The 19,244-nt window shown below is 36.6% G+C and overlaps 1 protein-coding gene across 2 annotated transcripts in view; it reads right to left on the bottom strand.

Annotated features, from left to right (window-relative positions):
• The window catches only part of RPGRIP1L (RPGRIP1 like), a 72,793-nt gene that overhangs the window by 11,621 nt on the left and 41,928 nt on the right, over positions 1-19,244 (bottom strand). For both annotated transcript variants that reach the window (XM_080351739.1, XM_080351740.1), the window contains exons 19-23: positions 18,592-18,675; positions 17,893-17,964; positions 16,712-16,889; positions 15,496-15,593; positions 5,410-5,593 (exon numbers count right to left, since the gene is read on the bottom strand). In XM_080351739.1, coding sequence (XP_080207865.1) covers positions 5,410-5,593; positions 15,496-15,593; positions 16,712-16,889; positions 17,893-17,964; positions 18,592-18,675 — 616 coding nt within the window. The remainder of the gene's footprint in view (positions 1-5,409; positions 5,594-15,495; positions 15,594-16,711; positions 16,890-17,892; positions 17,965-18,591; positions 18,676-19,244) is intronic.

The raw sequence follows: 19,244 nt of genomic DNA on the forward strand, positions 1-19,244 counted from the left end.
ATATTCCCGTGCCTCACTCCCTTCTGGTTACTCCACCTCTGTACTCAAAAACGCTCTTTTCCACTCTCCACACATTAAGTTTTCCTACGTACCGACCAGAATATTTCACGTATTTTGTAATCTTTTCTACTACCCCAAATAAACTTATTTGTATAAACAGGAATTATTAATTCTACCAAGGAGCAGAGAGTATTGGAATATAGGAGCACACAAGAGTGATAAGAAGGCTCAAATTAATTCCTCGCAGAGGCATTTATTGAAGGGCACCTCTCTATAAAAGCCCTTATAGAAAGCCAACTTTTCCAGAGCTACTGGTTCTCTGGTTTTCTCCAAAGCTGCTGCTCCGCTCTCACCCGGCCAGCAGAATCACTATTAGAAATTTCTGACTTGGAGAAATCGGCCAGCACATTTGGTATCTGAACCATTCAGCCAAAGGAATCTGCAATTTACCACCTTTTATCTCTTCTAACAGAAAGCAAAGCGTGGGTGCTCTGTCTTGGAATCCTTAGTTTCCATCCCCGACACCCCTCCTTTCCCAGCCAGGTTACAAGAAGCTGTTCCTGTCGGCTGCTCTTCTTTTGGGCACATGGACGACTTTGCACATGTGCTGCTCTCATGGCCAAGTGTTCCCGGGGCCACTGCAGGAAGCGCCGAGGAGGCAGCAGGGACACAGATGGACAGTCAGACAACTTCAAAGGAGCTGCCACATCAACAGATTCCTCCCTTCCCCATGAGCATCCCAAATGGAATTTCCTACCTTTCCTAATTCTGTATCTAAAACAATTTTAAATGGAAATTTTTGACAAACCTAAAGAGTTCAAATTCATTTCACTCAATGGAAAAATTTTGACTAGAAAGTAGAACATTCGGCATAAGAACTCCATTCGAGTCAGGGGAAAATGATTAACCAGAGCAAAAAGTATTTTTAGATCCTGATGAACAACATACTTTCATATAACCCCTTAGTACTGCTTGGACTTACAATTCTAACATTGCTCTAAGGCATGGAAGATCTCATATTTCTATCCAATTAATTGCAAAAATCATTCAAAATTAACCTTTGACAATTTGCATCTAAAATTCTAATTTTAAAGTCAGTCCTAAAGAAGCACTAAAATGTGGAGATTACAATGACCCTGGAACCTCGTTAAAAATCACTGCAGTTCCGAGCATTAACATAGTTGGTTCTGTCAAAGCATATTTTTTTCACAGTTCACTTTCTAACAAAATGGAGTGGAGCATCTCCCTTATGGGGAAAGGCTGAGGGAGCTGGGGCTCTGGAGCTGGACAAGAGGAGACTGAGGGGTGACCTCATTAATGTTTACAGATATATAAAGGGTGAATGTCAGGAGGATGGAGCCAGGCTCTTCTTGGTGACAACCAATGATAGGACAAGGGGCAATGGGTGCAAACTGGAACACAAAAGGTTCCACTTGAATTTGAGAAGAAACTTCTTCTCAGTGAGGGTGGCAGAGCCTGGCCCAGGCTGCCCAGGGAGGTTGTGGAGTCTCCTTCTCTGCAGATATTCCAACCCGCCTGGACACCTTCCTGTGTAACCTCATCTGGGTGTTCCTGCTCCATGGGGGGATTGCACTGGATGAGCTTCCCAGGGCCCTTCCAACCCCTCATATTCTGGGATTCTGTGAAAATGCAATGATTATGGAATGAAGCAGCTTCACCACAATGATGAATCAAAAAATGCCTCATACAGCATTGAGCCTTAATGGAGAAAAGGAATAAATGTAAAGAAGTGTAACAGTGTTTTCCGATGCAGGGCCTTAATGTTTTTGCTTCAGTTATCCTGAGGGATCCACCTGTTAGGATATGGATCTTCAGTTTATTTTTACTAAAAATAAACCCCATCATTTTTCCCCCACCTTCTCTTCTCTCAGTCTGTTTTTGGTTTGGTACTTCAAGTTGTTCAAGTAAGCACCTGTTCACTCAAGAGAAAGAGCTTCCCAATTAGATACCATATAAAATCTTTGCACAATTTCCTAAGTCTTCTCCTGCTGCCTGTTCTCTGGAACCACTGCATGCAGCATTAAGGACACACTTCAGACCATCTATCATTCTTACTTTCTAGTAACTTTGCTGCCATCTGAGCATTTTCATAGTTCAGTTTTCATATCTAATAGAACATGAATGCTTTTTGCTAACAACATTTATGAACTAACCTTATCTTTGTAATGTCTGTAATTGTGGCCTTGACAAGAAAAATGTTTATTTAACTGTAATTAAGAGTCAAATATCAACACATGCATTTATATGTGAGGGAGACTGGGTTTCGTTTGCTCAGAGCAACATGTTCCCCATGTTTTCCTCACAGTGAAACTGCCATCACATTGACTTAAAAGTACATATTGTGACATGACTGGAAAGAAACCATTTCTGGCACACAGCTTTAAACTGCATTAGTTAAAATATGAATTAGTTGCCTGTTATGATCTGTACCACACCCTAACACCAAAACCAAACCACGCCAAAACAAACCCCATCAAAAAACCAGAATCCTTCCTTTTTACCAAATTACAGGACAGAGTCGCGGTGTGAGCACAAACTGGCAAATGCACTTTTCTTTGAATTGATGGGATTGTGGTGTTTGGAAGTATTCTTGGGTATTCTAATACTGTTTTCCACCACTAACGAGCACAACAGCTCCTCTCCTCAGTCAGTACAGCTATCAGGAGACAGAGCAATTGATGCCATGGGAAATCAAATCCCCAGTTATGCAGTACAGCCCTGGCGTCTATAAACCTCCCAGTCAAGATTCAGTTCCAAGACCCTGGAAGAAAGAAGATGATCTTCTAACCATTCCTAGTCAAAAAGTCACAGTCAACATAAACAATTAATGTCGACTTACATGCTCTAACCATTTGTGAAAAGGGAAATTCTTAGGATCTTGTATGTCCAGATCCATGGAGTTCTACTGTACAGTTTTCCAACAAGATTCCATTAATCTTCTGATATCCCAAGCAACGACAGCAAATGATGTGAAAAGGTATGGAAAAACTTAAAACATTTTTTTAAGCAAAGGATTATTATGAAGCCTCCTGTATCAGTTAAGATGCTTTTAAAACAGTCAAGCTATTCCAGTTATAAATAATATAAAACGTTTTATTTATCAGAATTATGATTTTTTAGATTTCTTATGGACTTTCCCTGATTTTCTCCATGCAAAAATCTGGAAGACTATTAGTTTCCTTCTAAGCTCAAAGTAAATTTCTTTCTATCCATGCAAATCTCATTTTTATTAAAGAAAATATTCAATTAACCTCAAATATTCAAGACACTCCAATCTAATTAGACATGAATACGAGATGCAGTAAAGCTATAGTAAACACACATGCAGATTTCATTACTATTATCTTACTGGCTTTCCAACTGACATTAATCAAACAGCAGACTCATTAGATTTTTTCTTCTTTATGCAAAGCTAATCTTGAGTAGAAATTAGATGACCAATTATCTAAGCAAAACTCTGCAAATAATAACCATATTAGTATTATGCTGCAGAATACAATCCTGAAGCAATTAAGACCAAACCCACCTTTTGATATTGTTTCACTAGGGTATGCTAAAGTTTAAACAGTTCTATATTTGAAACTTAAGCAGCAAATACAAAAATCAAAGTTTTGAGGCCAGGTTTTGACTAGCAGAAGTAATATGATACAGGACTACCAGACTGGAAAGTCTGATGAATTACAGTCTCTACAAAGCACGATACTATTTTCAAGTATCACAGCTTGAAATATATTAAAGTTTCACAATTGTCTTAAGAGTCTAAAATGTTATTCTGTATCCATCATAATTTTGCCGTGTTTTCTTACTTTAACTTTTCCGAGTCAATACTTAAAAAACTAATATTATGCTTAGGCCATGTCCTATATACACAGGAATCAGAATATTGTGTAAGAATTTTTATGCCTTCTGAATGCTTCTTAAATTCAATGACAATTTCAAGAAGCAAGAGAAATTAAAAGTGTTAAATAGCTTTTATTGGCTTATGGTGTTATTTCTATGAGGTTTTAAAAAATGATTTCAATTACGTCTGCCTATCTAGAACATTTGGAAAAGTGTTTACAGCAGCTAGCAAGATGAATATTGTTCAGCTCATAAAAAGATTTATTACTTATCTGATGTCTCATTTAGGATATAATGCCAGAAATCCCATTTGTGTGAATGGAAGTAAGCCTGAATGAATGCAACAGAGGTTGCAGTGCTATTAGGTTCTGTGGTTTGGGGGTTTTTGCTAAAGCCTTACAAAGACCACGCTCATAGAAGTCAACACGTTGTGCCCTGTCTTCTATATTCTCTCTCAAATGGGCAGTCCCACTACAGTGATGGTTGATGTGACATCTACGAGAGACTTCAGGCTTCAGCTATGGGGTTAATGAGTACTAGGGGGATATAAAGGAGTAAATTCTTGGGCAAGTCTCCTGCTAAAATCAGATGGTTTCTAGATGGCAGCAGCTTTAAAGATCTGACTGTGACATCACTTCTGCAAAGCCACTTCTACAAAACTATTTTTAAAAGAACGTTTAATTTGAATGGCTGTACTAGAGGTGTCTCACAAATAGCAGACTGATTTGCATGCTCCAGGATACTCTCTCAGCTAAATATTCAATACTTAAAGCCCAAGACAACATGAAGCACTCAGATCAAACCTTAAATGAAATAGACTTCAACAGGAAAAAAAAAAATTAATGAATAATTGAAATATAATGAAATAGCTGGGAAAATAATTAACAAGAGAATTATCAATTATTACAATAGTTCTGCGTGTGCTATTAGTGTAACTTACATTGGGTCTTAAAGTATTTTCAAACGTTCATTTATTAGAGAATAGAATATGGAACATGCAGGATTAAGTATTATGAAGTAAATAGCAATGTATTAGTATTAAATATGGCTGAATAATTTCCTGTTTCAAAAAGTTCTTATTAAAGGAACACCAAGTATTCCCAAGTGATAATCAAGTCCAATTACATATTTTCTCTTCTCAGCTGTTTTTCAGTTGTACATGGTTACATGGAATGTTTTTCTTTTGTTGTACCAATAGAGAAATCAGTTCTTCATGTTCTTTTAAAAAGATTATATGAGTTTCAGTTATGTGTAGCCAAATTTTAAAGTTTATGTGCTAGCAGCATATTTAAAAATATTGTAACGTTAGCATTTCATACACAAGCCTACTGCAATAATTCATGTTATACTTGATAGTCACATCCTTACCCCATTGCCAAAAAGCACCCTTAAGTATTTCCCAAAATATTTGGGAAATATACAAATAGAATCAGTACACAGACAAATGCAAATACAATATGAGGAGCAAGGAGGCTTTATTGGGAGGCATTTTCCTAAGGCAGAATTTAAGAGAAAACACCAGGCTGCTCAGGAACACATTGTACTTACCACTGCTATAGTTGTAGTGAATCCTCTGCCCACTCGTTGGTTTTGGAAGGGACAGCGGGGTCTCCTCTGCGAGGAAATTGCATAATCTGCATTCTACAAACAGCTGCTGTATCGTCTCATCTGATATAATTCCTGAGTCAGTAAGACTGAGTGATATGATTTCAATCCGGATTTTTTCAGTTGCCTATTTAAAAAACAAAGCACAAACATAATACAAATTATTTTGTGTTTCTAGAAGGGTTGACACAAAGCACATGTACATGTAAATCATTGGCTATTTTGTATCATCAACACTGATCCATTTTGACAAGGACAGAATGAGATCCTAAAGCCCCAGGGTTTGTAGTCAAGAATATTGTTGCAACAGATACTGATTCACATTTGGCATTGAAAATATTTTTGAAATAGTCATACTCTGCTGGAAAAGATGATGTTCAGGTTATCTTAATCACAAATTTCAGATGCCATTATTTTTAGCTACGCAGCAAAGTGATTTGTATCTTGCTCATGTAACTGCTTGAAATAGACTCAGTTATACCAGGTACCGAAGTCTTCCAATGGAAAGCGGATTGTTAGATGCAGTGCCTGCTGCAACCTACACTACAAATAGTTCAATAAAAACTCATCCGATCACAAAGTAGTTAGTTAGGCATGTAAAATAACACTTCATTTATATGGAATTCAACTTTGTCTCCCAAACTTTCTAGTTAAAACAAATATACATTTAAAAGTTAAAATTAACAATAATCATAGTAAAAGTAATTGCTCTTCACAAAAGCTTTTTCTTATTATCTTTAACTAAAATGACTTTTTCCTGTTGCTTATATGAAATTGTTTCATATGGTTCGGCAAAGTCTATATTATTTGCATACAGATAAATTCTAATAAGATTTATGTATTTAAGGGAGAATGTCAGACTCGAGAGATAGAGTCACGAATCTTTTCCTCGGTAACTCTGTAATTCAAAGCAAGAAAAGCCACTATGGTTTCCAAACTGGCGTACATAGGCGAGCATTCAAGGCTGAGATTCTTCAAAGAGCAAACAGAACACGCTGGAGTTCAGAAATGTCAAAACATATTTTTTTACTTCTATCCAAGTTCAGAACTTTATTAAAAATATTCCCCTACATGGAAATATCATGACAAATTTTGATTGTAAACTTAAATCATTTGATGCAATAAATTATATTCAAAAGATTAGCTTTCTAGATTCAGCGTTAGAACTCTAAGTCGATATTGTAATTTATTATGGAGATAGCTTATATTTTTCCAAGTAAATGATATAATTAATCAAACTGAAAAGCAGGTGTATCCTATTGTAAAAATATCCATCATATAGAACAATTTCCATTGCTGTCAAGCCCTTTCAATATTTGATGAAGTAATTTTACCCCCTCCTTTCAAAAGACATTTCCTTTTATTATGTATCCTAAGACACTTTAACTAAAAACCCAAATCTGAATATTTCAATAAGGCTGTTTTATTATTCAGTAGATTCATGGAAATTTTACTAGGATGACAGAAAATTCCACACCATTCTGTCTCCACTAATACAGGTACATGGCTTCAGCTGGCAATATTACTGGGATTAGCATAGAATGATGAAATATTTAAAGGAATTTTTTTTTTTCTAAAATCTAATAAATCAAATGACTGCCAAATGTCATTAAAGTGATGGTCTTTGACTTGAATATGCTTTTCATATTCAAATTTGAAAAGAGAGAGATGAAAGCCTGGAAAGGTTACTCAGTTTCAACTAATAACCTCAAGCACTCTACATTCACATGCATAAAAAATGAAATTGGCTCTATTGTCTAATTTTACTTCAGAAACGACTCTTTTCTTCTGGCACTGAACAGATGTATTAGCATCTGTATTTAAAGTGATATGCTGAGTGGGTTTGTTTGCCCCAAAGTATTTAGCAGCCACGTCAAACTAGTTTGTAAACAGGCAGTAGTTTACGAATTAAGTCCAAATACAATATCCTGTACTATAAAGTATTCCTTTTACACCTCTTAAAATTTGTTTGACATATTTAACACTTGTAATTGCATACTGTAGGCAAAGAATCTCACAGTTTTTCAAGGATAGTAGGGTAAATCCAGGTATTCTGCTTTCTAACTCATAAGGAAGCTAACGAGTCATACTATCTGAAAATTGTAAGAAAAACTAAATTAATTTTGAGCTTAACAGTCAATAATACCTCAAGGCCGGCTTTTATTAATATTAAACATGAATAGAGCATATACAAAAGAGAACACAAGCTCCTAAAAAAAAAATACAAATAAAAATAGAACTGGTTAAGAACAGGGTAGCCAGCATGACATATTTCACTGTTAATACAAGAACGCTCATACTATGTAGCCATGCTGAAAATATACGTAGCATCCAATATACGATAGGAATTAATTTTTAAACAACCATTCATATTTCTACGATGCGGAGTGATTTTTTTTTTAAGCCTTAGTTTCATTTATTAGGTACTATTCGAGTGAAAAATGGAGAGTTTGTCATGAGCAATTACTTCCCACAAATCATCCTACTTCGATGCAAATAAAATTAGTCTTTAAATTTTATATTTTAAACAAAATATAATATGAAATTTCCTCTACCAGAGAGACTGGACACACGTATTAAAGAGTACTAAATGTTTTCAAAATCTTGACTGCCATCTTCAAGAAGTTGCATATTCCATGTTTTTATTTCCTTTTTGGCCACAATAAAATGCTAAGACTACGATGTGGATAATGAAATTCCAATTGACTCAAATCACAGAATCCCAGAATATCAGGGGTTGAAGGGCCCTGGAAAGCTCATCCAGTGCAATCCCCCCATGGAGCAGGAACACCCAGATGAGGTTACACAGGAAGGTGTCCAGGCGGGTTGGAATGTCTGCACAGGAGGAGACTCCACACCCTCCCTGGGCAGCCTGGGCCAGGCTCTGCCACCCTCACTGAGAAGAATTTAAGTGTAACGTCTTGTGTTCCAGTTTGAACCCATTACCCCTTGTCCTACCATTGGTTGTCACTGAGAAGAGCCTGGCTCCATCCTCCTGACACTCACCCTTTATATATTTGTAAACATTAATAAGGTCACCCCTCAGTCTCCTCTTCTCCAAGCTCCAGAGTCCCAGCTCCTTCAGCCTTTCCCCTTGTAATACACCCCAGGTACCATTGGCCTTCTTGGCCAGAAGGGCCCAGTGCTGGCTCATGGTTGTCCTGGTGTCCACCAGGACCCCCAGGTCCCTTTCCCCTACACTGCTCTCTAATAGGTCATTCCCCAACTTATACTGGAACCTGGGGTTGTTCCTGCCCAGATTCAAGACTCTACACTTTTCCTTGTTATATTTCATTAAATTTTTCCCCACCCAGCTCTCCAGCCTGTCCAGGTCTCTGATGGCAGCAGAGCTTCCAGTGTCAGCCACTCCTCCCAGCTTGGTGCCGTCAGCAAACCTGCTGACAGTCACTCTATTCCCTCGTCCAAAACATTGATGAATATATTGAATAATGCTGGTCCCAGCACTGCCCCCTGAGGCACTGCACTAGATCCAGGCCTCAACTGGACTCTGCCCCATTGACCACGACTTTCTGGCTTCTTCCCTTCAGCCAGTTCACAGTCACCTCACTACTCGGTCATCCAGACCACACTCCCTCAGTTCAGCTGTGAGGATGCTGTGGGAGACAGTGTCAAATGCCTTACTCAAGTCAAGGTAGATCACGTCCACTGCTCTGCCATCATCCATCCATCTTGTTATGTCCTCATAAAAGTCAATGAGGTTGGTCAAGCATGACTTCCCCTTGGTGAAGCCATGTTGACTGCCCCTAATGACCCTCTTATCCCTGATATGCCTTGAGATGGCACCAAGGATAAGTTGTTCCATCAGTTTCCCAGGGATGGAGGTGAGGCTGACCAGTCTATAGTTACTTGGGTCCTCCTTCTTGCCCTTTTTGAAGACTGGAGTGACATTTGCTTTCCTCCAGTCCTCAGGCACCTCTCCCGTTTCCCAAGACTTGGCAAAGATGATGGAGAGCAGTCCAGCAGTGACCTCAGCCAGCTCCCTCAGCACCCATGGGTGCATCCCATGGTCCACAATAGTATCACACAGAATTAAGTGCTTTACAAACAAAGTTTGTGCTTTCTACAGAGAACAGCAGCATTGATGGTGCCTTGCTTGCAGAAACAATGTACACAGTGTTCTTACTTTTTACATCTACAGTTTTAACTAATATACCACCCTTGAAAAACTCAAAATTAAGGAAACATCTTACTTGTAACATCCACTGGAATCCTACCTTGACCAATGCTCAAAAATGTTTATGCCTTCCTCCTTAATATTTTATGTATTTATTTCCACAGTCTACTTATTCACTTGTTTCCTGCTATTTCAAGTAGAGAGCACATCAGATAAAATATAAGCTATTGTCCAGTAATCACAGGTAATCATCCATTTGCTATCAAGACTTCAATCACTATCAGTATGACCCAATGTCTTGATCGTATGAGAAATTATCCTCTTCCTCTAAAAAGTGCTGAATCCCTGTGACCATTCTATGAACGAGGTCAGGAAAAGCTGCAAAGAAATGCGATCACACCAACGGCAATCTAATTTAACTGGTCAGAGACAAACGTTACTTGTTAAGTAATTGTGATTAATACGGCAGCGTCTTACATATACACATAAAAATACATATTACAAAAGAATTACTCTAGTCCTTAACTGTATGCAGTGACTTCGCATGTTAGGAAAAACACCTGTTTTTCTATTTTTGCCCTAATGGTGTAGATGTGAGAACAGAAAGAGGGATACAGCAATGCTCCCTGTTCCTTCTCCAAAGAGATGGCACTTCCAGAAGTGCATGCGCTTTAGACTCAGCCTAAGACCCAGGGCAAAGAGATGTCCCCTTGTCCAAGGGCTCTTTGGGAGGTGGATTGCCTGGGAAGGAGGGCAAGGCATGGGTGATCCCCCCCAGCAACACTGTTCTCCATGCGTGCTAGGAGGAGTACATGCTGGCGCAAGGTGAGCACCATGATACGGTTCGATGCAACCCCTTCAGTTCTGCCAGGAATTAAGAACACTCTAAACAAAAAAACCTATTTGTGACAGCAAGTACATCTCTGGTTGCTGCCATTGTACCTAGCGCAGAGTCCAATTTCATCCTTTTCAGAGCATGAATTCATATTTAATATGTTCAAAGTCATGAATTCCTTGCTACGGCTTGAGAAAATTCAATATTACCTCTTCTATCCAAATCTGAAACACACCCATCAATGCACTGATGTTTTCAGAAAAGCCAATTTCTAATTCAGTATAAAACACCAAACATTTTAGAAAATATTTAGTTCTTGAAGGATCTGAAGCCTTCCCACCACGACTGTGACAACTATGCATCTGAAATTAAAGTCACATTTGCACTTTGCTCATGATACAACTTTTGATCACCTGAAGAATACACTTTCTTCCCTTCAAACGGCTTGCCTCCTCCAGCCTTTCTGAAGAATAAACCTAAAACTGTTCTACGTTTCTCCTGAAGTTGAATTGTTTTTAAAGATTTTTAAAGATTTGGTTTTGCAACTTGCTTCTGGCATAAATGGTTTCTAGTGGTGAAGAGATACAAAAACCCCAGAGATATTTGGAGCTGTTTGACTGGTGAGACATTGTACGAACTATACTAACTAGTTTTATTTTCCCCCCAAGAAGCGGGAAAGGCTAAATAAGCAAAACTGTTACATCCATCCCTACTGCAGGTTATTTCAAAGAGAAGACTTCATTTTTTTTTAGTGTTTAAATACCACTGATTATACCACCAAATAAAAAACAAATACAACTCTATCAAATCTCAAAGCCAGTTCGCTACATCAGTGCCAACTACTCACAGAATTAAGTAATTCAAATGGTCTATAAACTTACAATTACATTTCATTTCAAAAGAAAGCATGATCCTTAGGTAAATAAGAATGAAAGACAGAACATTTCTCAATAAAAACAGGTCTTAAGTCCATACATTTTTGGCATGCTAATATATGTCAACATTTAGGCTACAGAAATGAGATGAAATAAGTAGCAATAATATGCAAAAAAACTAAACAAACCCAAACATAATCGGATTTCTGCCTATGTATCTATGCATGTATTCTTCTATATGTAGATCACAGACTTCTGATTTGATTTAAAAAATAAATCAAATTCTTAAAATCTCTATTTGAAAATTAATCCTATTAGAAAACAAAACCCAAACCCTTAGTATGGGAAGAAAGCAGAAATATCAGTATAGCATTTGCATTTGCTAAGAGTTCATCTGTAGTGAAAAAAAATATAGAATCGCACATATTTAATACAGCTGTTCTTTTTATTTATAGCTTTAATGCTTAATATTTGTCACCGTTCCCCCCTCTGCTCCATCATGCTATTATAATATTGTGGGCAATACAGACGTTCAAAATAATGGAATTTAATTCTTTCTCCTATTACCCACAGTGTGAAAAAAAGATTCTGCTCGATGATACATACTGTAGCTAATCTAAACTCAGATTTAGTCTCAAGTGCCATCCTTTGTTTTTCAGACCTCCTATTAGAAAAACAGTCCGCTCTACTTATGAAGTCACCACAAGTGACTCCCGTGTCAATGTGCTGTGACAAATGCAGCCTCTCCCGTACGCAAACGAGGAACGTTCATATTCATAACCAACGTCGTTAAAAATGGCTCCTGTTGATATTCCTGTGGGCTTATGCACTCAGCCTTAAATCTTTCTACTTCATATTCTGTCTAATTAGTTTTATTTGTTACCTAAAGAGCAATAGGTTACCTAATGACTTAGATTCTGTTGTTTGGAATAATTTGAAAAACTGGTGTTTGGGTTTTTTTTTGGAATTATTTCTCCCTCTTTTTTCAGTTCTTCCCTCAAGAAGAATGACTTGTAGGACATGCTCCTAATTATTACATTAAAGCATATTTGACAAGTGCTAGAAGTTGTAAATCCATAATTTCAGTGCAATGTCTGTTGAAGTTGCCATCACCTCAAACCTTACCAGTGGCAAAAGACAATTTAGGTTTTACCTGGATTATTCTTTTACTTCAGTTTCTGTCTAATAGTGACCACAATAGCAAACAATCACCTTACAGATGGAGAACGGCAAATGTTTTTTTTTTAACCGTAGACCCATCGGTAGTCTTTGAAAATATTGATTATAAAGCTTTAATAAGTTACTTTTATCTTACTCATGTATATTATTTCTTGTTTTATTAATTATGCTGGTGCAGCACTTTTGCTTCCTCAAATGCAGATCTCATAGGAGGAAAAGCACCATTCAAGTAATTGTACCAAAAAATGTATAATCAAAGGAAAAGTATTTCTTGCTTTGCTGTGCATAAGCTTTATGCTTTACATACTCCCACCTTTGCACAAACCTGTTTCATTGCCCCGCAGAACCATAAGCAACTCGTATTGCTTTTTAATGGTGTTAAAGAGAGATTTTCATGTCAAAATTAATTAGACTCTGAGATCTTAGTTTATTGCAAACTGTCCTATAAACTGCTATTAGTGCAAGATGATGCATTCACGGTTTCTGCAGCAAAAAAAAGACAGATGTAAACACATGTATAGAAAAAAAATGAGACCACCACCAAATAAACTGGTTTGGCCAGTAATTGCCTTGTGGGTGCATTTTAGCACAACTTGGCAGCGGACAGCAGTAAATTTTATTGTGGTAGTCGAATGCTATATTGCCTCCTATAAGGATAAATGTAGACATGGGCTGAAAGGGAGGAGGGAATAGAAAAGATGATTTTTTTTTTTTTTTAATATAAAGACCATGCCAAAGAAAATGCAAATTCCCAGTTTTGATGTCTATTTTGAGGATCTGAAACAAGGCTTTTAATCAATGTATTATACATCAAATTGATAATGTTAACTTCTGATTATTCAAATGTATGAAATATTCATAGAGAACTGTCCAAACTTTTACATTTCTCAGACTTCTTTTCTCTATTAATTATCATGCCTGGAAGCTTTTTAGTAAAAGCAGCAGCCATCAGCCTGACTGAACCTGACAAGCTAGCAAGGCCCAATTACACTGGCACTCTGTGGCACTTTGATGTACTGGAAACGCAAAGAGATAGGGGCAAATTGTATAGCACATTATGTTAATGACTTGATTTAATCCAGCCACTAAACTTTATGTAGCCTGTTAAAAAAGATGCTAACACTAATTACGCCACTTTGGAAAGGAAAGAAGGGGACAAGCATTTCATACCGACAAAGTGAAGCTCATAAATGTTGTAAATGAAATGAAACAAAATGAAGTAATCTATGATTAATTATACATCATAGCCAAGAAGAAAAAGAGAAAGAAGCAAGTGGTACAGCTAAGTACTGGAAAATCTTTTAGATACCCTTTATGATCAACATATCTAAGAAATAACCATGAACTCTCTAATTTGCAACATGCAAAAAAGAAACAGTATGATCTTAAATGGCTGAAACAGTTTGGCATACAACTCAGATTTATAGGATAATTAGCATAACGATCTCTAAAAATCACAAGTCTTATTTACAGTGTTTGATTACCAGCAGGATATTTATCTCAAAAGATAAAAGGCGCTGATTTTTAATCATAAAAAAATACAAATCCAATCACAATTTTCACATGCTGTATTCTACAATTAACCCCAGATTTCACATATACCAATGCCTACTTTTAAAATCCAATTTGTATCAAACATGTTGCCTTAGTAGTTTATAGCTTTTGTTGCCTTATCTACCCTTCTTGAACATGCACTTTGTTACCACAGGAACAGATCAATGGAGACAGGTAGAAATTAATGAACCCGAAATGAAACTACAGTAAAAATCCTCTCAGAAGTGTTCTTAATTTTGATAAAATACAGGATGACTAGAGGTATATAGGTGAACTGTATTATAGTTTGACTTGAAGGTGATGAGTAGCAGCCATTGCAGTTCTCAAAATTACAAGTGAAACCATTTTTTAGCATTTTACATGTAAACAATGCAATTTCATCTTCAAAAGTACCTTCTGTATATTTCTGCAACATATGTAAGTGCTGGCATTTCTAAAACTCTTCCACTGGTACAATATAACAGGATACCCCATGCCCTTAAAAAAAGGCTAACACAGACCAGAAAAACATTAATTGTTAGAAGTACTATTATCAATTTTAAGTGCTAGTTTTATTTTAAGATTGTGCAGTCAATGTTAGATGTAAAACTATGAAATATGTTTATTTTTTTAGAGAAGTAAACTACTGAAATAGTGCTCAAAGTCAATCTTGCAGATTTGTATTATGCTGTGTCATTTTGTACATATGCCCATTAATTGCTGGTTTTAAGAACAAGTTAAGAGGGTATCACTACTGTACATGCCCACAAATGATAATAGAAATACATCGAACTGATGAGACACTGTACATGTACAAACTTCACGGCAAACTGATCTTCAGTTCTAAAACTGTTGGGAAGTCAGGAAAAAAATAAATCTGTGTGGATAAACTAGAAAAATATATGCAAGGTTTGCATGTTCTTAACAGCCTCAAGCTTATGCAATTGCCATTTCAACAACATTCAGTCAGATCAACATACTGGGATGGGACACAGTAGGTAGCTAAGCATTGTAGATCTACTACAGGCCTTAAAATTATGCCCCCCTTCCTCAGAAATCACTGGAAGCAGCAGAAAAGCACATTTGCCATATAAAGGCAACAGGTAACACTGAATAACAAGACTAATTTCTTTAGACATTTGCGTTACAATAGTTACCTTTCTTCAGAGAGATTATGGAAAGGAATGAAATTTGAATTCATATCGAAACTAACTGGAAATGTGTGCTTCTAAGTGCGCAAAACAATAATGGAAAAGATTACAACAATATGATCAGGTTAATTTTTCTTTTCTCTTTTTTCTATGAAAAAGTGTCTATTTGAACTGGAAACAGGAAAACACACAGTTGTTGAAAATGTCTTAGAATCTGACCTTTGATATAATAAAGCTACTCTTAGATATTAGGCTTAAATACTTTTGCCTAAATATTTTTCTTAGACTTACCAAATAATTGCCATAAATACTGTGACTCACCTGTTTAATAGTCTTGGATAGTGGACTTGAAACTATACAGTCATCACTGTCAGTTATTATTGATTCAATTGCATCATTTTCTTGTCTATCATCTTGATCTAAAAAGGAAAAAAGTAAAAACCCACCAGTGTAGTTAAAAGCTCTGTATTTGTTGACCATCTGAGACTTGCTGACAAACCTGAGTGTGATATATTTTCTTTTCTAATAAATAAAGTACTGGTGCCAGGTAAATCTTCTCTTCCTCACAGATTAACACTGGCAAACCAATGACCTGTAAAGGTGTTTAAACTGTATTTTTTGTCTGATTTGCTAAAAACAAATAGTAATGTTTCCCAGATTAAAGTTGATGAGTGGAACAATCTAATTCCTGTCATTAACTGAAGTATGAACATTCTATAAGAATTCTGTAACATTCTATAAGAATGTGGTCTGAATTTGCGGATTGCCTCAGACCATATTTAACACCGTGCACATATAAAGAAGAGTATACGTTATTTTTCTTTTCTGCAACGTAGTTCTGTTTGCAGGGAGATATTTCCTAAAGCATTCAGGTCTTTTTCCTCTGGAGTAAAGTACTTAGAAACACAAGGATTCAATATAATGATTTTTCATTTTTTCTAATGAATTCTTATACAGAAGCTGCAAAAAATTGCACATAAATTTTTAGCATCCTGCTTGTGCTTTTACTTCAACTTGGTGTCACAGACCTGGTTTATTTCAATGATACACAGTTGAAGCTCAGAGGTGAAACAGAATGACCCAGCTTTTATAAACTTTAACTATATCTGTCTCTAACAACTTTATGTCACAGATGTGATAAGACATACTACCCCTCTCACTGTCTGAAAGTATTTCCAATATCAGCATTGGCTGTTATCTGCAGACAAAAGGAGTATATTCATTATAACAGTCATAGTTCTACAGGACAATATAAAGGCACTTAAAATAGAAGCCAGGTTTCCTTTAATATTTTATGAATCTAGGTCAGATACCAGATTTTTGCATTCAATTACAATACTGTTTCCATTTGGGAAGAAAATAACACCACCATATCCACCACCCAGCTTCAGCGATACAGTGCACCAGAATATAATTTCTGTCATGAAGCTTCTCATAATGAGGCAGCTCCCACTGCTAGGAAAAAACGCTTAAGAAAATGGAAAGAGACAGATTTATTAAGAAAATACTGTTTCTTATTCATAAAAATGAATTCTACCTTCTGGTTCCAATTCTTCGCTGATTTCTGTCTCATCTGCAGAGGTAGCAGAGCTTTGCTCAGCCAGCTGCCCCTCTGACAGCGCTGACAGGTCAGTCTTGTCTTGTTGAATCTCTTCGGCCACCTCCTTCGCCTTATCATCTGCTAGCTTTTCTTCTTCAACCTCGTGTACCACGTGCTGGATAAAAATAGATAAACTTACAGTCTTTATAACAGTCCTCGAATAGTAAAAGTTACTGAAGTTCAAAACTTGAAGAATTATGGCTCACATTCGTTACACGCAGCTTTTAAACAATTATATTACTCATGCAGTGCAAGAAACAATAAGTTGTCAACTGTGGTAACAAACAATTGATACAGTAGAAAGACGATTCTCTAACGATGTGTATTTGTGAAAACATAACTATTATAATCATTTGGTACCTGTCAAGATAGATACAGCCTGTTAGATTTCCAGATTCATTTATATTTCACCTGTTTCAGTTCTACAAGACTCAGTTTTATTAAAAAAACCAATCAACCCACCACTACATTATCCAGTTCACAACCTTATAACTCCCATTAGACGATATTTTCTGTTTCAAAAGCAAGCTAAAATAATATAAAAAAGAATCAGCTTTACTACAAAATACAAATGTTATCTTAGATAAAATAGTGCATCATTTACTCTGAAGTGATTATATTCTACTTGACCACTGATGTGGTGGAAAAGAGACTTAACTTCTCAAGCAAAGCCCCAGAAGAGCTTTAAAGCAGAAAAATGAAGATAAGAGCCAGTGATTAAATGTGTTACATCACTAAAAACTACAGTTTGCCAATCTGCCACCATTTACTTTCACAATCAATTGGACCTTTATAATATTTAATTCCTTTCTGCTCCTTGGAACGCTATGTATTTAGCAATATTCCAGTTACTCCACCACTTCCCTTCATTTCCCCCTGCTATATAATGGTAACTTTTAGAGGGAAGACAAAACAAACTTCATCCAAACGTTGGAGACAATCAGTAGAGATATTCCTCACTTTCCAATGAGCAAAAAAGATTGTTATCACAATCATTTATTTCATGTTTTAGTGATTTTTTTGAGATCTTAATTCATTGTAGTTTTACTTCTGATGCATGACTCTGAAGAAATAACATACACACGGAATTCAAATGCAAAACCTGAACAATCTCATACCTCTGAAACACCTGGAACTCTCGAAGCCTTCATCTTCTGTGCAAGTTCCATGTCATTTTCAAAAACAGAGTCCTAAATGATGGGAAAAATAAGAGGAAGCCTTTAATACATAGTAGAAAAATAACACACAAAGTAGGTATGTATGTATGTGTGTAAAACACAATGTAAATAAGTATGAATTCAGTGGTGGAGAAGCATTTGGACAGGAAATTGCCATGTCCTTTGCTTCCGTGCATTGGCATTACTGCTTCTGTCCTCTGCTAAAGCTTCTGCCTATAAGGCTGGACAATTCTCACAAATGCTTTGGGTGACTCAAACTATTCCTCCCACCTTTTAGTGAGTTTTCTTTTCCCAAAACAACTATTTGCTTTGCTCTGTATCACACTGTTATCCAAGAACTAGATTCTGCTATTCCAAAAATGATCAGAAAAATGAAACAGACTGTTCTTGTTCAGTTCTAATCTGTTGAGCTTCTACTTGCCTTGCATGGACACCCTCTTGCCATTTCACCACAAGATTTAGACACCACAGAAGCATCAGTTACTAGTGTTAGTAAACGGTTAGCTAACAGTTCAGTTTTCCACAGCCGTTGCTAAAATAATTGAGTGTTCTTCATTATTAGCTCTACAAATTGACCACACTGGGACATAAGTACTCTTTCTTGCTTCAACATGCACGAGCAAAACACTTAAAACTTACTGCCATCTGTTTTGCACTAAGATCCTGGAAAGATACTTTCTTGTCTGCTTGAGCGGCACGCTGCCTTGGTTTGGGTGTTGGTTTCTGTAATAAAACAGAGTTAAAGACAACTTATTGCCATTTTGTAACCGTCTTATTTTACAGTAAATTTTGAGGGATGCTGATTTTTCTCAAAGCCAAACCTAACTGCACTAAACTAAATTCTTAACAGGCAAGACGATGGAGATGTTGTTTGAACAAACAACCTGTTGCAAATTGAAAATCCTTTCCAAATTCAGCCACAAAGTGGTATAAAACTGTACAGAACATCTACGGAATGCAGCGTGAGTTCCAGGTGAGACACAAGTGTAGGACTGGAGTCAGTGGTATCATATATGTGGCATAATGATTTATTATCATCATTTACGGAGCACTTGAATCCTTTTCTTGTTCTGTAGGTGTACCATATCTTTGACACCTTTCCTCACCTCACTCGCTCTGGAGAATTTTATAACAACACAGAGAAGAGACGGGTAATGGTAGCAAAATTAACTAAATGATGAAGAAATATTTCTGTCATGCTGTTATAATACAAAAGACAAAAAACAATAGAGAAAAAGTGGTTTTTACTTTGCATGCTTTGCTCTCTTGATGAAGGTAGAAATTACCCTCCA

This window comes from Nesoenas mayeri (assembly GCF_963082525.1).
Source record: "Nesoenas mayeri genome assembly, chromosome: 12".
Lineage (NCBI taxonomy): Eukaryota > Metazoa > Chordata > Aves > Columbiformes > Columbidae > Nesoenas > Nesoenas mayeri.